Below are 20,146 nucleotides of genomic sequence, written 5' to 3' on the forward strand. Positions count from 1 at the left end.
CCAGAAAAGGAAAGTAATGAAAGTACGTATTAAAATACCACTGATGGTAGAACTTGTATGTATTTGACTTTGCTACTTTGATGTTTTGTCTCTCATCAGGGTGGTATCTGAGTGCACGGAGATTGTGCAAGTAGTCTGTAGAGTCTTTGGCTTTCTGCTGTATTGTGGAAGGTGGCTTTAAAAACAGTACACATACACAACACTGAAAATCGTGGTGTGATAGGAGGTGCCCTCCCCACCCTCTCCTAAATAACACTCTGCTGCTGAGTCATGGCCTTACCCTGAAGGAAAACACCTCAGGAAATAGGAAGCTTTCTAGACATGAACAGTGTGTGTTCTTTTTGGTGTTTATCTTGGGTGTATATAACTCTGTTAACTTTGATCAAAGCCAAAGAGATTCTTCATTATTTCTAGTATTATACAACTTATGATAGTTGCAGGATTTTTTGTATTGTTACAGTTTTTGGTACTATTGAGGTTTTGTTATAGAAATGAAGCAAAAGCAGAAAGCTGATCCAACAAGTTATATGTAATTCCAAAATAAAGTCACTTCATTACCAATATGTACTATTACAACGCTTATGTGCGATACTGAAAAATCAACAATTATGAAAGATAAGACAAATGCATCATAGTAAAGTAAAGGTTGGCACTGCTGCAGATAATGCTTCTGGGGAAAAAAAGTGGCATCTGAAGTGGGATGAACAAAACGGTCTGGAGGAGGGGTGCATCCTCTGCTGGCATCTCATCCCCTTGCCAAAACTATGGTAGGTAACCTACTCTTGCCTGGGCTCCTGTAAATCTACTTAGTGGACAGTGTTCAGGTACCACCAGTCAGATGTGTCTGTTGTGTCTGCTTCACAGGCAAATTTTTCTCTGTCTTTGAGATGACAAGATTTTTGTCAGACAGTCTGGCATGAGGACATCCTTGCATCTTGGGAAGTCAAGATGTTTCATCACCAGCAATGAGAACAGACAACACTTTTTCAACTTTGACCATATTCCGTCTATATGTGGTGATTTGGGGAGAACTTATGGACATTTGTCATTTTAATTAAAATATATATAATACAGACACGTTATTTAACGTATTGGAGGCTTTCTGTCTTGCTGTTCACTTGTTTTGTGGCAAGATATGTGTCTGTGATAGAATGCCAGGCTTACGAGTTGTTTATCTTATTCATTGGATACTTGTCACTTAGTGTTAACTTAGAGCTGTACCATGTTTTGCCTTAAGGAATAGCCTTTTCTTCAAAAAACCAAAAGACATGTTTTAGGTTAGATTTACGTTATTGACAGTACAGCTGGAGAATATGCTATTGTCATTTTGATTATAATAATAACTCAGTAGTTTTTCAGAGGGTAAATGTTCCATCTTGTGTTGTTGAAAAAGTCAAATTCAGGCAAAGAGTTCTTTTTCTTGGATGAGATGTGTAATGTGGTTTTACTCTTATCACTGAGATTCTTGTTGAATTTCATTTGTAGTAGGGAATGAAGGTTTCACATCACAGTAGCTAAAATCATGTCCGTAAACTAGGTCCATCTGAGGGCTTTCATCTAAGTGTGGCTCATGAACTGAGAGAGTATCCCACATGTCGTTCTTCCTCAGGGATTTATGTAAGAGTTCTCTCATTCTCCTGTTTTCTTTAGATGTTGCTTCCCAAATGATTTCAAGTTCCCCTTCCACTTTCCTAGAAAAAAAACAAAGATAAATCCTAATTTTAAAAACACTTTTCAGCAGTATGTAGTTAATGTGGACAACTAAATTATAAACTGCATGTTATTTAGATGCTTGAAATTATCCGATTGAAATTCATTCCTCTTTTGTTTTTCAAAAAGCCCACTAAGTGTAAGAGAAAAAAAAGATTTGGACCCGTGTAGTAAATGAGATTAAGTCCGCACAGAAGAGCGGTGCCTGTGAGATCCAAGCGTTGTGACTGCCACTGCCCACTGATTCGGGATGGGTTGTGACTGCTCTGCCTCCTGCAGCAGGTATGTCTGTAACGTGTGCCCCTGCTGCCAGGTCCCGGGAGTTCCACATCTTCCCACGCCCGGGCTCAAAATGCCTGATCAAACCGAGTGTCAGACTTCGCTCAGCTAATGCCTCCTCGTGGAGCTCAAGCAGAAGTGGTGTAAACTTCGGGTTTTTTTGGGCAGGGGGATGGGGAGCAAAGATAGTGAAGGACAGTCCTCAAAGCATTATAACCTCATGGGCCATTTTCTCTGACTGCCCAAGCATAAATGAATGAATTATTTAATGTTTTTCTCGAGAAGAAAGTTACTTTTCAAACATGGCAGCTAACATGATTTAATAATGCAGTATATTCCAGCCACAGACTTTTTAGTAGGTTATATTTGGTCAAGGTTAAGCTCTTGGGTTTTCTCTGACTTGCTTCTAGTATATGTCAAAATACAAAATAATCAGAAAACCAAGATCATTTGAAGTGGAAAGGAAAATTATTCCATAGAAAATGAACACACAAATCTTAATGGTATAGACTTCTCTAACACGGTCACTTCAAGTCACTGCCTGAAGCACTTGACAGAGCGAATTGTCCTGAATACTAGGTTCTAAAAATGAGAAGCAAATCAATGCAAAACATAAATGTGTTAAGATTAAATGCTGTCAGGCTATGTTTCTGGCAAAAGGTGTATGGTAGAAATATATAATTGGTACTTCTTACGGAGCTCTTTGTGATCAGTAACACTGAGAAGAAAGTGGTAAGAAGTGGCCCAGACATAGTACTAGCTCATTTTGTGTTTCACCTTATGACTGGATATATAGATGGAAAATTAAAAAAAAGCCTTACTGAGAAGGTCTTAAGATTATCCTTGTATATATTGCCTGGAATGAACTTTTGGTGGTGGAGGCAATCGTTAACCATTAAGAATAGAATTAAAGCCAAGGAAGGCAGGTGAAAGCAGTACAGTTGCTGAGAGTAGCCCAGGCCTCTGCCCAAGAACATAAGAAGCCACATTAATGAGTTGGACCTTTCCATTTCTGCCAAGTCTCTAAAAAGCCATTGAGAAGCAAGCTCTCATTTTTATAACACCAAAACTGTAGAGGACTTTTTTTCTCACAAAGTATATTTCTCCTTGAGCCAGTGGTAAGAGTGTCTAGTAATACTAGTTGCTCAGTATATGCTTCAAAGTACTTTACAATGGCAATTATCATTATCCTCAGCTTACATTTTGGGGCATGTGAGGCACCAAGAGTAAAATTACATGACTTAGCTCCCCCAAGAAGTCTGGAGTTTCACCCATTGGTTGACTGTGGCCCTTTGTATTGTGATCTTAGAACATTTTCAGCATCTTGTTTTATTTTTAAATGACCTTTTATATCGTGATAGGGACAAGCTCCTGCTCTCTGTTGCTGCCTCTCTCTGATGAGAGTTTGCATGCAGTGTACACAGCACTCTTATGTTCTACTATTAATACACAAGAACTTAATCTGATTTACACTTACGGTAGTGCAGAATGTTACTTGGGCTTTATTTCATCTGTGAATTTCTAAAACCAAGACTTTTTTTAACAAATTGTTTCATTGTTAATGGTTGTATGAGCTTGAGGCAGAGAAAATTGGAAATTAGAAGAGGAAACTGACAGTCAGAGAGTTCCGAATTGTAGTTTAATGCTGTTGGCATGCTTGAGAAATGGGATGCTCATTTTCAGTCCATACATTCAGTTCAATGGCAACTGCATCGATTTTAGAAAAAACAGTTCAAAGAGATTAGTTTTAAAAGTATCCATGTGGTTAAAATTACTTCAATAGCAAGGAAACAGATGCCTTCAGAAGTAGTGGTGGATCTGAATGCTTCTTGGAGGATTAATTTTTAAATAGAGCTGAGAGATGCAGACTGTAAAAGTGCTGGCTGACTTCGCTTTGGAATGAGCCGTCAAAGCGTGTTGTTGTCAGGGCAGCACACTCAGCACGCTGCAGGCGCCCCTGGCCTCGCACAGGGTATGCTGCAGTCATCAGTAAGGCCTTTCAGCGTGGCAGAATGTCCTGCTGCTATAGTTCAGCTGTTTGTCAGCTTCAAGAAGTGTTCAAGAAGTGACAATTAAGATCCAACTGGAGTTAGACAAGGGAGCTTTGCCTCTGCATTTTGTTTGGTTTAAAATTCTGACCTGATCAAAATCTAAAAATAAATACAGAAGAATAGGTTGAGGAAAGGGTGTCTTTTATTCTTGCTAGTCACAACCTCCCTGCTGTCTTAGGAACTTGTATTTTATATAGCAGCTTAGTTACCATAGCTGCTGATGGTCTGTACCTTTTTCTCAACACTAAAATTGCCTTGCTCCTGCTTCACCGGGCAATGGTGCTCTACCCTTCTCTTAGATTTTTTTTGGGATGTCAGCAGAAATTCCCTCAAGCTCCGCAAAGCATTATTATCCTTGACTGTGACCACTGTGACATTACCTTATACAGGTCACAGGTGAATAGGTAACCATTGTTATTCCATTGTGCCCACAGCAGCTGGTTCACCTCTTCAAACACAAGTCTTTGTCACTTGGCATTTAAAACTAGATACGTATTCAGTAGTAGATGTGTCCTGTTTCCAGATGTCTTTAGGCAAAAAGCATTAAGTTTGTTTCTCATAAATGTAGGCTGTTGTTACTTAAGTAAAAATAAAAATTCCGCTCAACCCCTAACCTAGCCAAAATGTAAGGTTTTATATCTTGTTGAGAGTAAGCAAAATGCCAATGCTGTACTGATGTTTGAGGATGAAAAAGTTAACAGAAATAGATTCTGAAAGCAGATTCTTCTTTACAAAAGACAGAGCTTTCTGCCCTCAGAGAAATAAATTAATTCAGCCATAATCTCCAAGAATTTTATCTGGGCTGCTGGAGTTAATTTTCATTTAATCTGTAGCAGTTTACTTTAATCCTTATCATAAAGATCAACAGTTTTCTCATGGTCAACCTTACAAGTAAGACAGCTCCTCTCCCTGGCCTGTGCATGGCTGCGAAGCTTTTCTACTGCTGACCCTCTTCTGAGGACAGTCTGAGGCTCATTACTGAGGCTTTCAAACCTGCAGTTAACATCCACAGTACAGCAGCTGTACTGTCTAGAAGTACTGTTCCTCTGCAGAAGACTTATGAAATACATTGTGACCTAGAAAGCTCATAAAGGTAAGTGTCCCGTGAAATTAGACAAGGCATTTATGAACCTGGTTTTCTACCCTAGAACCACATTAACAACTTGGTTTATACCTGGAACATGTGATGTATTTCATTTAAGGAAAGGTATGTGATAGTGATGGCTCATAAGATCACTCTGTAAACAATACAAATGTCATTATGATTATCACCTGCCTGAAGAACAGAAAATGACACTGCTTTCTTGTTAGTTGCTTCAGGCAAAAGGTTGCTGTGAATTTCCAGTATTCTCTAGCAAAGGCTGTAACTGAGAAGGCTCTACAGAGCAGCTTCTAGGAAATCTGCATATCTACAGAAGTTTTAAAAGCTTTTATTTATTGAAAGGACATAGGCATTTCTGTTTGACAACCAAGTGGAAAAATTCTGTCCCCTTGGACACAGTGGGAGTTGCACAAGTAGTGCAATCCCTGATTTTTGTCACCAGATGAAAGATGATGCAGAAGGGGAGAAAATTTCAAAGGAAAGTCACCTTTGTTATGTTTTATGAGGCCCATGTTAGTTTGGATGTAGGCTTGTTAAAAACAGAATGATGAGAGAAGAAAATGAGGAAGCACATGAATATTGCTACTGTTTTAAACAAACATCACTTCTGAATATGCTGTGATCTGCAGGCAGTGCACCTCTGGGCACATCGGTGCCATCTCACATGCCGTGGCAGGAGGGTCCTGCCCTGTGACGGGTCAGGTTTGCTGTGGTCCTACTGGCGGGGCTGCTTATCTGCTGCAGCATCTCGCTGAAAGAACAGTGCTGCTTCCAGATCTCAGTGGTGTCTTCCCTTGTTTTACAAGAAAACTTACCACCACCTACAGATACGATAAACGTTTATGATAAAGACTTTAATGGCAGTAGCTAAGTAAGACTTGCTATGATTTCCTAAATTCACTACTGTAAAACTAAATTCAAGAGCAAAAGCAATTATGAAATTGTTTTTGAACAATTATGAAACAAAAATGAAAAAGTTTTCTGGGATCACCCACTTATGCTTCTTTTGACTAGACTGACTGTGGTCTGTGCCTTTAAAATAGTTTAATTTGGTTTATAGTTTTCTTAAAGAGAAATTGTAACTTTAATAAAATACAGAATCAGCTATCCAAATAGTCAGCATACCTTCAGCTAAATTTTAAATTAAACTGGCTTTCTTGCTTAAAATATGACATACTACTTTGATTTTCATTACTTAAGCACTGAAATTAGAGAATGCAATATACAAAATACTTATTGTACCTTAATGTTTATTCAGGTATTTTGAATTAAAACATTATCAGCTAGACAGTTTTCTGGACTGTAAATTTACTCCATGAACAAAGCTAGTGGAAATAAATGTAAATGTTTGGTACTGTCCTGGCAGTAGTGACTTCAGTTGCCAAGCTACAGATGACTAGCAACATCTCAACTACAAATAATTTTTCCTTCCTTACTCCTGTGACTGTGTGGATGGAAGGGAGAGAGAAAGTAATAAGTCTTATAAAACCAGAAGTACACAAAGCTGACCAAAATACATGTTTAATTTCTGGCAGATAGGCATAACAGAGTACGTAAGTATCTGGATTACCCTGGGAAACTGTATTACCACAATACTTGAGATGCATAAAAGAACAAGAGAAAACTAGTTTATATGAACAGTATAAGCCATGGTGTTAGTTGGTTTTACTGATTTTGTTTTATAAGAATAAATATATATTCTTATATAGGTATAGAATTCAGCTAACTTATCAGTGGCATTTTAATCTAGATTTTTTTTAATAGTTATTAAAGGAAGATAGTGGATGATGAGATGAACCAAAATACAGCTTGAAAGATGAACGTAAAAATTACTTTTTACTTTCAGAGTTGTGTTGATTATGTTACACTCTAATAAACCCTTAAGGTTTAACTACCACCAGAGAAAGGCAGTCACCAATTACACTGTTCATTAACGTAGGAGACTACAGCAATGAAAGACATCTCTTTGTGAAGTTCATCTTGTCCTTGTTGCCATAAACCATTTTTCTTCATCATCATATTGTTAAATGGACTACTATGTTGTAGTTCCAGGTGCAAATCTTGCTGCTTAAAAGTTAGTTGCAAGTATTAATTTTGTGTGGTTACTGAAGAAAAAATTAGTCACTTCAGACTGGAGAGGAAAAGGTGATTTAGTATACTGTATGGAAAGTGTAATTGTATGACATAGCTGTGTTACATCATCTCATTTCCCTACTTTGGGGCTAGAAAGATAAATTTTTGAATGATCCATATTATGGGACTTTGCTGTTGTACACTGAAAAACTCCTCTTAATTTAACTAGCTGTTCTCTACTGTAAACAACTGTAACATAAGCCCAGAGGTATGAAAGGCACTTAATTAGTTAAAAATCCTAAATCACTATTTCCAGATAAATGTGGAGTAGTCAAATTACTATTGTTTTCATGCAAATTTTATAGATTAGTGGGATGTTCAGTGTACAATTCCCAGTTACTCATACTTCTTTAATATTACTGTATAAAGTAATGGAGAACTGTGCTGATAAAAGGTAGATGATACCAAGCCCTGTTTTTCCATTGCCTTTAAATCTATTATTTCACAATGTCAGAGGTGACTTGCAAAATGATTTCTTAATTACCTCTCTTCAGTTTTAAAAAGCTTTTCCTGTATGCTGATAATGTGAATGTGCTATGAAATTTTCCACAACCAGAGGGGAAAAATACCTTTAAAGGACTCTATTTTAAAAGAATATTTCAACACTGACAGTCATAATCTTGTATAAATCTGTTAAATGATATTTTCTTCTTTTTATTCTGTATGTAGCCAATCTAAGTCACTTACAGAACAGTAAGGTAGATTCAAAAGGAAACCCATCATATGCATACTTATTAGATTCTTTTGATTTCCTGCTGTTCTGAACACTGTTGAGTGGGGAGGGTAAAAGTGTTCAGCCTTTAGTAGAAGGTGCTATTAAATAATTAACATATATCTTGATGATACATAGACCTCGCAAACCATCAAAGACTAGGCTCAGATTGATATTCTTAAGAACAGCAGTAGTCATCCAGAATAAACTCCTCCTTTAAAAGCTCTTTCTTGGAGCTGGGAACCAAGAGGAGTGTTTCAGCATTTTCAGTATAGCTAAAAGATACGTGAGAAAAGATACCTGGAATATACCATGTGAGGCTCAGATGAAAAGTAAGAGCCTGCGGCTGTGTGGAGCTGCCTCCCCCCACCCCTTTTACCCATCAGATCTAATTGGATTGCTTCTGCCTCCGACTGACTGACTTACTTATTCTGCTGCAGCACTTCATCAAGGGTTTCCTGTTTGTCTTGCAGCAGACGCTGGAGGTGCTTCATCTCTTGCTGGTACTGAGCAGTCTTCCCGGCAAATTCTTTCTCCCGCTCAGTCATCCTGAGACTGATATCGCCAAGCTTCCCAGCTGCTTTCTTCTTATACACCTGTAAGGGTTAAAGATAATAGGAAAAATGTGATTATAGGAGAAATAAGGACAACTCACTGCCAACAAAAGAAATAGCTAGAGATACTAATTTGCAGTTTAACCTTTACATCAGTGCTGCCTTGCTTAAATATGTCAGGTAGGTTGCATTATGTTCTTTTTCTTTATTTGTTAATTTGAAGGTATTACACTTGTACTTTGTTCTGCTTATAAAACTTGTGTGCACAGTGAACACCAGACCATATGTTTGTCTTACGGGTGAAAAGAATTAGCTGCAAAAAAAGGGCTTGTTTTCCAAGATGCAAAGCTCCACTTTACTGCATGTGTTGCTTACCACTTGTCTAACAGTCCTATTTATCAAGTGTTTGTGTTCTGTTAGCTGGTTTGTGTATTGTGTTATCTGAATACTAAGAGGAAGAAGAGTGGCTTCATGTTTTGATATATCTTGCTGCTTCACTTAATAGCTCCTTCTGTTCAGTGAAGCACAAGTGATTTTTTGCTTATTGGCAATAATAACCAAATGTAGTGGTCTAATCTCAAAACCAATAAATCCTTTTTTTACAAAGGGATTTTACTTTCTGAAACAACATCCCCATTAAATTACATAAGCACACGAGGAATTGAAAAATATGGCTTGTGTATTGTTACACATTTCTACATGCTGCTTTTGACAAAAACAATGGGTATTATCCAATATTAGCTTTTTTCTCATGATTACAAACAGAATGCTTAAACTGTTATTGTATCTGCAGAAAGTGATATTTGATATAGGCTATAGGACAGTTTTGGGATGGAAGCACCTCCTTTAATAAAACTGCAAACTACTTAGCGAAGCTTTGAAAACACTGCTATTTCTGTCTTGCTAATATAAAGTTTTATCTGAGGTGTTACCCACTAAGGTTTCATGTTCACCTAAATCAAAGCTGAAAGTTTGAGTACACCCTTTGCAGGAGGAAAAGAAAAGGGGGGAGCATTTTAGGTATGTGCTGCAAGATATATAATCCTTTCCACAGACTGTTTTTAGCTCTTGTAAAATATGTCGTTTTGGAGCTTGATTTTCTGGAGGTAATAGGATAGTGATAAATAATATTTACATAGAACATTAGTCATTCCGTATTTAAGGCTGACTTCCATAGATTTTTTTTTTTCCCCCTAGCTTTTCCCTGTCAGTTCCAAGGAAAGAATTAGAAGGCTGCAAATTAACCAGTTACATCACTCAACTTTTTAGATTCCTGGAGAAGTCTTCAAAACAGAGTTAGATGCCTGCACTTGTAATGCCATGGTAGGATAAAGGTAAACGTGTTCCTTTTGAGCAGAGGGTTGCTTAGACCTAGCCTAGAGGAGGCGCAGAGCACAGGGTGACAGCTGAACTGTCATCTCTGTCAGTAAATGCTGCCTCCAGCTCTGGACCCAGAACCTGAAATTCCTTCTTTAGGGCAAGTGCCTATAGTTATTTTAGAGGACTAGAGAGAACTTCCTCTCCCTTTTAACACATAAAAAGCTGATAAGGAAAGCAGCCAATAGTATTGGTAGTATTGGTGAAATCTATTTTTTTATCTAGTGGTTGTTGACCATCCAGCTGCTGGGAGGTCTGTGTGTGAAGCTGCCCTCTGCCCGAGACAGCTCAAGACTGTGGCTCCCGCATATCCCGTAGCTGCCTCTGTTGGCTTGGCATGCCAGCTCTTCCTTTGTCCACTGAAGCTGTGTCACGTGCAGAACAGTTACAAAATCAATGGGGCACAAAGAGCAAAAGTGCACCATCTTCTGACCTAATGATTAGGACATGAAACTAGATATGAGGGGTATGTAGTTCTGATCTTGCTCCTATGACTGATTATAACTAGGTCTACTTATAATGCATAAGCTACCTCGGCAGACCTTCACCAGGATGGGTGAAGAGTGCCTAGACCCCTCCGTACTCGCCGCGGGAGCCTGGCCAGGTCGGGCTGGTTCCAGACACTCCAACACACGTGGCTGCTGGCACTTGCAGATCCTTCCCAGCAGGCTAACACCTTTGAGTTGTTCAAGACAACCTCCTATCAGTTTCCTCTGAAGTGAAGCAGGTAGCAGTAAACTGGTGGAGATTACTATTTTCAGGAAGCGGGTGATAACGTGTAGCTGGAAGTGGTAATATGTTCCTCTAGAGGTGAAAAGCGTTCTCTGCCCAAGGTCATGGCATCACGGGTATAGAGTAGGCACCCAAGATGTGTACCTACCTACTTGTAGATCTTGGGTGCCTACCCAAGATGATCGTGGATGCAACAGCTGGTACTGAAAAGAACATGATTTACACTCTTCTAAAGTAGTTTCAGGAAGGTATGCTCTTGGGCACCATAATTATTTTACACTGAATTACAAACTGGAAATTGAAGCATTCTGGACAGAGAGCCAACAAAACATTATTTCTGCAAATGTAGTCTGCTGGCCACAATACATGTAATGATCGGGACCCAAGATCCTTGTTGAGGCAACAGAGCTATCTTCTGTCAGTCATGTATTGTTTTTCTGCTATCCTTTTACCAGTAAAAATTAGTATCGTCCCTTCCAAAAGAGATCAAAGTCTACTGTCTGAAGAAAACTGTCTCCCCGTCTCTATAAAAAGTGTAATTCTGATCCTGACAGAACAGCCCTGTAATGGGAACCCTGATGAAATTTTTCCTGGGTGCTATGGAACATTGCCAGTTGTCTCCCATGGCAACTAAGAACTTCTGAAATACATTAATTAAGATCATAGACAGTTATCTGCAGGGCTGTGTAAGAAGTCATAGTATGGGGCGGGGGAAGTCCCTTTTTAGTAGTAGACAAGGATGATGTTTATACCCATAACCTTCCCAGTAAACTTAGCTTGTCACAGATGAAAAGTGATAACCTATATATTCAGAAGTTTTAGTGAAAGAAGGTATTTTGTCAAACAGTATTGTGGTGGTAATAGAAAAAAACATTTCCTCACAAACACTAGATTTCTGGTCTGTTAAGGGTTTGTTTCTCTATTCAGTCTCTGTGAAAAGGATGAGGAAACTTTTAAATTCAAAAGCCAAGAAAATCAAGAAAATATTCAGCTGTAGTGTGCCACAGTAAATAAGCTTCCTTATTTGCAGACAGATACTGGCACATACATGAAAGGTAGATAGTTGGGCAATCAGTTTAAAAGGGGAAGCTGTTTATGCTGAAGAAACCTTGTGTCCAAAGGTATGAGATGGTTGTGCATGTACATGACCTGCTTGGACAAAAGATAATCTAGTATTAGATAAACAGAACTTTTTTGTATTTGAGACAGAATACAAAATAGACACAAGAACAGGAAATTGAAATTTGTATTACTTGAGTCTTACTTTATTCATGAGCACAGTGAACATAAACCACTTTGCAAACTGACCAAATATTGTGAAACAGATTTAAAGTAATTTAAAGGAATTATCTTAAAATTCAGTAGCTCACTACAGAAATCACTTTATACAGGATATTTCCTTATCTTACTCTATTCCTCAACCTATTCTTATCTTAATCTGTTTCTTTAACCTATTTCCATCTTAATTTTCTCCTCCTACCCTAAAAAAGGGTATGATGAAGTATTCTGTTCCTATATAGAACAGAACTTGCATAAGTACAGGAGAAGGCTTGAGTTTACTTGTTTCATCTTCCCCCTGGTTTTTGAACTTGCAGGTTGAACTCGTCAAATTTAAGTATCTCTATAACCAGGAAGGCCAGAAAGTTCTTTTTAAGCAATTGGGTTTTTTCCTAGTAAAAGCAAGCTTTTGAGAGCTGAGGGAGGATTTGGCAATGATAAATTTTCATTTTCTGAGCAACACAGCAAGTGACTTAGTTTTATTAATTTCATGAAACAGAGCACTGCTACAATAGTAGGACAGATGAATAGTTCAAATATTGGGCTTGTAGCATCAAGGCAACATTTAGAAAATATTGCTCTGGTTAATTGCAGGTTTATCCTAAAGAGGTTCAGAAGATTTAGCCTGAAGTTTTAAAAGGTACTTAAATGTGCTAATGCTGAGTGTTTACTGTTAATTGCATTGCTTCATAACATGCCACCACTATCAGTTTTCTCTGAAGAGAAGCAGGGAGCAGTAAACAGACTGGTAGAGATGACGATTTTCAGGAAGCGGGTGATAACATGTAGCTGGAAGCAGTTAACATTTTCCTCTGGAGGTGAAATGAGTAGTCTGCCCAACAGAAATTTTCTATCCTCCTCAGGCTCTAGTATCAAAGTAACTTACTAAACTTTCTGATATATGCGGTTTCTTCCACCTCAAGAAGGTACCAGCAGATTTCAGATGTGGTAGGTTAATACTTTAGAAAAAAAAATAATCCATTACAAAAATGTAAATTCAGTGATCAGTTGTCACATGCAATGTCTTATTTTAGAGACTGCACATAGATAGCAGCAAGCATATCAAATTTCTGTAGTTATTGTATAACTGAAGGGTTGTAACCACAACCAAAAACCCAAACACACACAAAAAACCCCAAACCAGTTCCATTCCTGTTAAGAATTGTAATTATGCAAAATCCTGCTGTAGAAAACATGACATTGTAGTTTGTTGTTGTGACAAATCTGAGGTGTTAATCTAACTCATAACTTTGGTTAGTTATTAATTTGGAACTTTCTACATAAAATGTTAAGGTGATTGTAGTTTCTCTGCAAACTATCTATTTTGGCTACCAAGTGTACTTTAGAGGGGCTTAGTCTAGTCATTCTTATTCAGAAATTGTTAATCTAAATTTATTATTTGGCTTTGAAAACCCCCAAAATATTCTAGGAGGAACCTAAGCACTTCTTTTAAAGAAGACTCTGAGTTCATAAAACTGCTGTCTGTGCTTAAAAATTTTCCTTTAGGATCTTCACCTCTGAGCAGTTTGTTCTTTTTAGAAGGCTTAAGGAACCAACACGCAAAACTTAAACTGAAGTAATCATCCTTGAAGAACAGCATACAGGGAAAAAAAGAAGAATTTATATAAGCTTTGTTTAAGGGCTCATGCCTCTGCTCAACTCTGGAAATAGGCAGGGGATTTCTTAAAAGTCTTAAGAGGTGTTAACTGTTTTGCAGCTTTGGATGTTGGTTAGCTTTTGGGGTTTGTCACCATTATATGACTGTACTGCAGTGATGTGCCCAGGTTATGTCTGGAAAACCAGAGGTCCATTTTGACTGTGAGGGAGGGGGAAAGAGCAAACCATGCTCTCCCTTTTCTGATTCTTTGGAGAACACACAGACATAATGCACTCCTCTGTTTCCCATCCACTGTTTAAATAGGACTGGCTGAGACAAAAGCCACATGCCAGAGTTGAAAGCAGGTTTCTGGGGAGAGCGAAGGTGGCTTCTAGCTGCTGGTCATCCTCATAGACATCACTCAAGCTAAGCACAGAGATTTAGATGAAGCAAGGAAAAATCAATCTGTGATAGAGACAGGATCTGTTGCTAACTCTAAAGCACATTAGAGAATACCTCTAAAGTGAATACACTGCAACAGGTCAGCAGGTAGTCACTTTTAGTAGAGAAGTTTATGATGCTACCCCATATGCTCAAAACAAGCCCCACAGAGCCTGGCGGGGTAGGCACTGTGCCATCGTTCTGTCTAGGCTCCTAAGAGGACCTTGTTTCCAGGATTCATTACAGAGATCTTGGGAACAGATGACTTTGTAGCTATGATGGAAAGACAGGTTCTACTCAAGTGAGTGGTTCAGAAAGGCTGAGATACATGGCCGGAGTTACTGGGGATATTCACCTCTTCTCCGATTTGTAGCAGTACTTGTGTACTCTGCCACTCATACAAAAATAATCTACCTGTAAGTTCACAGTCATGACTGAGTAGAGGTGTAAGAAAACTGAAGCAGTTTCAGACAGAAGCCAGAGTAAGGGGCATGTGTGTGTCTCCTGTGCACGTAGACCATCTCAGGTGTGTGAAAAGAAAACTTGGAGGAAAGAATACTTGTTTCTAGTGGTGTTTCCTTATCAGTAAGATGAATGCATTTCCTTTCAATTTTGGCTATAACTTCTGTTTTCTATGCAAACACTGTTAACTCTGGGGAACAAGCTACCTAGTATACGTAATAGTAACCTGTACTTACAAGACTCACTTAGGGATTCTTTGTATACTTCAGCTAACATCACAAAGTCTGAAAGATCTTGAACATGTCCTGGAATTAAGGGAAAACAGGTGTTGCAGTATTATATGCTCTACTACCTGGGCACTTGCATTTCTTGGTAATTTGGGACAAAGATACGGTTGCATGTTCTATCAGATGTTATCCTGCCCGGTAATTAAAAAATCTGGAAAAAGTAGTTCCGTGGGGTTTTTTGGTTGGTTGGGTTTGCTCAAAGTTTGCATGTAAGGAGAAGGACACAGCCACCCATATTGATGGTAACAGTGGGTGGGATGAATAGATGCCGGAGGGACTTACTTTAACCCCTATTCCTCTAGCACCTTTGTCTATGATAAGAATTAGGGCAGAAGAGTGAATCTGCTATTTATTCTAATCTTCTGAGTCAGAGATCTGCCTTTTTTTCAATTATGATTACAATCTCTATAAGAGACATAAAATTGAAGAGGTTTAAATAAAATTATCTGCTATTCTGTGATGGTCATGATTCAAAGAATAAATTTGTGCATCTTCTCAAGAGACAGAACTCTCATCATCATCCCATCTCAAGTTCTATGTTAATGAGTGACATCCAGGACCTCCTGAAATTAGTGGCAGTGCTTCATTAGGTCTATTACTGTATCCAAGATTGAGACCAGGCACAGTTAGAAAATGGTCATAGAAAAATTCTGGGAAGGGTGGATCCTGTTCTTGGTAGGTACTGAATGATTGCTTAGAATAAGCCTCAATCCAAACAGAATCACATGGCTAGATGGATGTATTATGATGACAAAATGAATATGGCATTAAGAACAAAGTATGTCTTCTAAACGCTGAATGCAAAAAAAAGCCAACAAAACAACCCACCATAAAGTTAATTGCTGTGCTGACCTTGCATTCTGAAATTGTTGGGGAGAAAAAAGGAAATACATTTTACTTTTTTTTTTGTATATAAAGCTCTTCTATGCTTAGTAATTTGCTGGTTCTGTCTTGATATTTAATGCAATAGAACAGTTCAGGTGCAAGGGACCTATAACAATGATGCAAAAGCTGATCTAAGTGTATCATTCTGTTTTGATCATAAAAAGTTTTATGTCTCAAGGACTCTTACAATTATTGCTGACAGTATATCACTTTTAAATGCAATACAGATTATATGGGTTTTATAGGTAGTTTCCTTGGCTGTGTCTTCTCCAGGGATGGAATGTAAATTAGTAAGTGCCATCTTCCCTTCCTGCCAGAAGGAACATGATTGGATAGTGCCAAAACAGGGTTGAAGAAAAAAAAAAGTAATCAATTCTAATGCTTTCTATTCCAGTCTTACAGAGCTAACCAAAAGAAACTATGTACTGAAACTGAAAACATTTTAGCAGGCCAGGCATATGCTTAGAATAAGAAAGCAAGACAGCGAAGTGTCTCTTGGATGTTCTGGGGTGTTCAGACATCTCAGTGAAAAAAGTGAGACTCAAGTGCACTTTACATATCTCCCTTGAGTTTTATTCACGTTCACTTGATGTGAGAATAAGGGGCAAACTCCATGTGGTTAAGGTCCATCTTTAAGGCTGACAGAACCATGGAAGCAGTTTCTTCTCTGGCTGCATTACAAAACCAGCAATGCTTAAATTTTCAAGGGGCCCACAATGGAAAACTTTAAATTCTAACAGAGTAGAATAAGCTCTGGACAGAAGAGCCATGTGTGCAGTGTCACTTAAATAAACCCACAGTCTCCAAAGCACCTTTCCCTAAATTCAGATTAAAGTTGATGGGAACATGGTGAAGAAGCAACTCTTGTTTCACTCAAATGTGCTGGTGTGTGCAACGGGTTTACAGGAATAGAGGGAGTAAGTTATGCAAGAGTTGCAGGCACTTCTGAAATGCACAGTTCCTCAATGTTCAGGTGGTATTAAAACCAAACTTTTAATGCTTTCTCTTTACCAATAACAATTTTGTACTCTAAATGCATTATGTAGCAAGATGGTAGAACAAAAATTAAGGCCAGCCTGTTTGGTAAAATTGCATGAAAATGAGAGGAGTTACAGTTGGAGACGCTAGGTATCTTCAGTATAAAGGTTGTTTCTACCTATTTTTACTAAAACCTTATGACTGACAAAATTAATATGAAATAGAGATTCAGAATCCATGAAACAACTTGTTATAATCTGACTTCTTCTTTTTGACAGTGTGCCTAATTTAAAGATGAATAACACTTGCACTGAAGGAGAAGAAAAAGTGCCTGATGACGAACTGGAGTGCAAAATCTGTTATCAGATATTTACTGTTCACAGTCGTAAACCCAAAATCTTGGATTGTCTTCACAGAATTTGTGCTAGATGTCTGACAAAAATCCTTCATATAGGAGACAGATCTCCCTGTGTTAGCTGTCCCTTTTGCCGCCATGAGACAAAGTTGCATGAAGGTGAAGTTGAAGGGCTCCCTGATGATACAAACATTATGTCCAAGCTCATATTAAAAGACAAAATAGCATGGAATTCTGACTGTAAAGAAGTAGTTTTAACACCAGAAAACTTGACTTTGAGTTCTTCCCATGGATTGTCAAACTGCTTAGTAATTACAATTGCAGAAGTACAGAGAGACTCGCCAAGGACTCCCAGTCAAAGTACTGCCTCAGATTATTCTGCTGACCATGGCACTGAGTCAGTATCGCAAAGTTCTCAGAGTCAGCTGGACCAAGATCTCTTTTCAAAGCTGTGCAAGCACGTACCCAGAATACTGGTATGGCTGCTTGGCTTTCTTTACTTTGGTTCCCTCCCTCTCGGGATCTATTTACTAGTGATTCAGAAGGTGACCCTGGGTGTTGTGTGTGTGAGTTTTGTTCCCTCCAGTCTAACTGTAGGTCTCTTGTACGGCTTCTGCCAGTGCCTCTGCGATGGAATCTGTGACTGCTCTTCATGAAGCTGATACGCAGTGTTTTATCAATTGGTAAATTTTTAATTGAATGGTAAATTTTTAATTGAACCATAAAACAATCACAAACTTTAACCTTTACAGACTGTTAAAAGTGCATATATATGACATATATGTATTTTTGTTAAAGCACAATAACTTGTGTGAATGCTGGCAAAATTGACAACATGATGCTGTGTTTTTTCTTTTACTAAAAAGATGGTGGTTACTATCACCTGATCCTGAAGTTACAGATGGTTTTAGACCACCATCTCATTAACTGTGAATAAAACAGATAGTTGAAGGGTGCTTACTGCTTAGAAAAAAAACCCTCCCTCTTTTTATCAAGTACATTGTCACTAATTTTAAAAATGGATGGAGTTTAGAAATGCTGTGTATCACCTGTTAAAAAAAAGTCCCATTACAAGCTAGCTCGGATTTGAGTCAGATCTTTTCTGATATCAAAGGGAAATAGTTGCATTAAATATTCTGCCCTGCAATCAGATTTTTCAAAAGAGTTTTGAGTTACAAGAGTTATGAAAATGCTTGTAGTTGAATCTTAAAGGGCCAACTAACACTTTTTATGTAAGTTATTTTTCTTGATTCAATATGTCTGGAAAATTATCGGACATAAATATAAAATATCTGATATAAAAGTAGAAATGAACCCTATTTGTTTTCATAATTAAAATACCAACGTACGTTTTGTTTCCTTAACACAGTTCCTGCACAAAAATTATTTTCTTTTTCTGAATATTTGTCTTTAACCTATTTGATACTGCTCTACTGTTATTTTCTAAATTTCATATGATTGTACTGATAATCTACAAAACTTTTTGCACAGTAAATGACTTTGTAAACAAACTTTACCTATTTTTAGTTTGGGAGTTAGCAATTACTATATTTATAAAAAGAATCACTTTTAATTTGCTACCTTAAACATGCACAGTTTAAAATATGTAATAAAGCTGTGTATATAAATCAACATGGTTTTGGGTTTTATTTTAACAATAACTTGGTATTTAGCTTTCAAGACTCTCACAGTGATTCTGTGTTTAACAGATCTGCCAGATCTTAATTTGAGACTTCTCAATGAAAAACCAAAACCACAGGATTTTTGTTCATTTACTTTCTCAAAAAGAATTCATTAAAAGGAAGAACTCCAGATCAGAAGATCAGATTCACTTTTATATGCAAAGCACAAATGGCCTGACTTCCAAGGGAAGTGACCTAAAGGGAATGGAACTGCCAGATTTTTGAATACGCCCTGGCAGTAGGGTAGGTGATGTGTGTTTCCAGTGAAGAAGGGCTGTCCCGCCTGCCTTCCTCCCCTCAAATAACATTTGCAGTGATGTGGAAGAAGCCCCAGGAAATCATCTGACACACACACACAGTGCATCTGACCTGTAATGTAATTTTGGATGAGCTTGTGCCTGCTGAGATACAGGGCAACACGTTCATCAAAAGGTAAACTTAAGATCCCTGGTTATGTCTAAGAAGTAGAGAACACAGAATACATTATAGGCACTTGTACCTCACTCAAACCTGCAAGCTAGAAGCTTTTCCCTTCCCATATCCTGAGGACTGTATGCTCTAATTAATATGATATAATTTGTATTTCTTATCTCATGTCTTGCTGAAAGAGCTGAAGATGGCTAAAAGCCAATGCAACTGCACCCTTTCTGAAGATAAGAAATAGTGTTAACATCTCATTACCAGTAGTTATATCACCCTTACAGAAAAATGAATGCATTTTAAGTACTATTATCACTAGAGGCAGATTACAGCTAAATACCTCCTAAATACTTTATCCTGTAATTCAGAATGCAGGGAGGGCAGTTACCCAATTTCCTAAAGCAGCTGATAATAGTATTTCTCCATCTGATCTAATCATAGCGTAGTTTCAGTTGGAAGAGATCTTAAAGGTCATCTAACTCCACACCCTACACCCTGTCCTGGGCAGGGACACCTTCCACCAGCCCAGGTTGCTCACAGCCCCGTCCAGCCTGGCCTTGAACCCTGCCAGGGAGGGGGCAGCCACAGCTGCTCTGGGAAACCTCTGCCAGTGTCTCACCGCCCTCACAGGAAAGGATTTCTTCCTTAGATCTAATTGGAATATACCCTCTTTCAGCTTAAAACCATTACCCCTCATCTTATCCCTGTGCTCCCTGATACAAAGTCGTGTGTTCCCCCCCCCCCCCCCCCCCCAATTTTACCTGCAGCCCCTTTCAGTACTGGGAGGCCGCTCTAAGGTCTCCCCGGAGCCTTCTCTTCTCTAGGCTGAACACCCCCAACTCTCTCAGCCTGTCCTCACAGGGGAGCTGCTCCAGCCCCTGAGCATCTTCATGGCCTATTCTGGACCAGCTCGAGCAGGTCCATCTCCTCCTTCTGTTGGGGGCCCCAGAGCTGGACACAGCACTGCAAGTGGGACCTCACAAGAGCAGAGTAGAGGGGGAGAATCCCTTCCCTCACCCTGCTGGCCACACTGCTCTTGCTGCAGCCCAGGACACGGTTGGCTTTCTGGGCTGTGAGCACACATTGCTGGCTCACAGTCATTTTTCCATCC

General features: G+C 38.6%; 2 protein-coding genes across 10 annotated transcripts in view; one reads left to right on the plus strand and one right to left on the minus strand.

Annotated features, from left to right (window-relative positions):
• Positions 1-522: 522 nt before the first annotated feature.
• The window catches only part of CEP89 (centrosomal protein 89), a 43,931-nt gene continuing 24,307 nt past the window's right edge, over positions 523-20,146 (minus strand). For all 9 annotated transcript variants that reach the window (XM_074913025.1, XM_074913021.1, XM_074913020.1 and 6 more), the window contains 2 exons: positions 8,414-8,583; positions 523-1,691 (listed from right to left, as the gene is read on the minus strand). In XM_074913025.1, the coding sequence (XP_074769126.1) occupies positions 1,454-1,691; positions 8,414-8,583 (408 nt within the window). In that variant the 3' untranslated portion in view covers positions 523-1,453. The remainder of the gene's footprint in view (positions 1,692-8,413; positions 8,584-20,146) is intronic.
• LOC141963634 (E3 ubiquitin-protein ligase RNF182-like) lies at positions 16,873-17,634 on the plus strand. Its single transcript, XM_074913165.1, has one exon. The coding sequence runs from the start codon at positions 16,873-16,875 to the stop codon at positions 17,587-17,589; it is 717 nt and encodes a 238-aa protein (XP_074769266.1). The 3' UTR covers positions 17,590-17,634.

The sequence above is a fragment of the Athene noctua genome, chromosome 9 (genome assembly GCF_965140245.1).
Source record: "Athene noctua chromosome 9, bAthNoc1.hap1.1, whole genome shotgun sequence".
Classification (NCBI taxonomy): Eukaryota; Metazoa; Chordata; class Aves; order Strigiformes; family Strigidae; genus Athene; species Athene noctua.

Bases quoted from the DNA above. Each gene is read 5' to 3' on its own strand.
- LOC141963634 (XM_074913165.1), top strand. From the start codon at position 16,873: ATGAATAACACTTGCACTGAAGGAGAAGAAAAAGTGCCTGATGACGAA.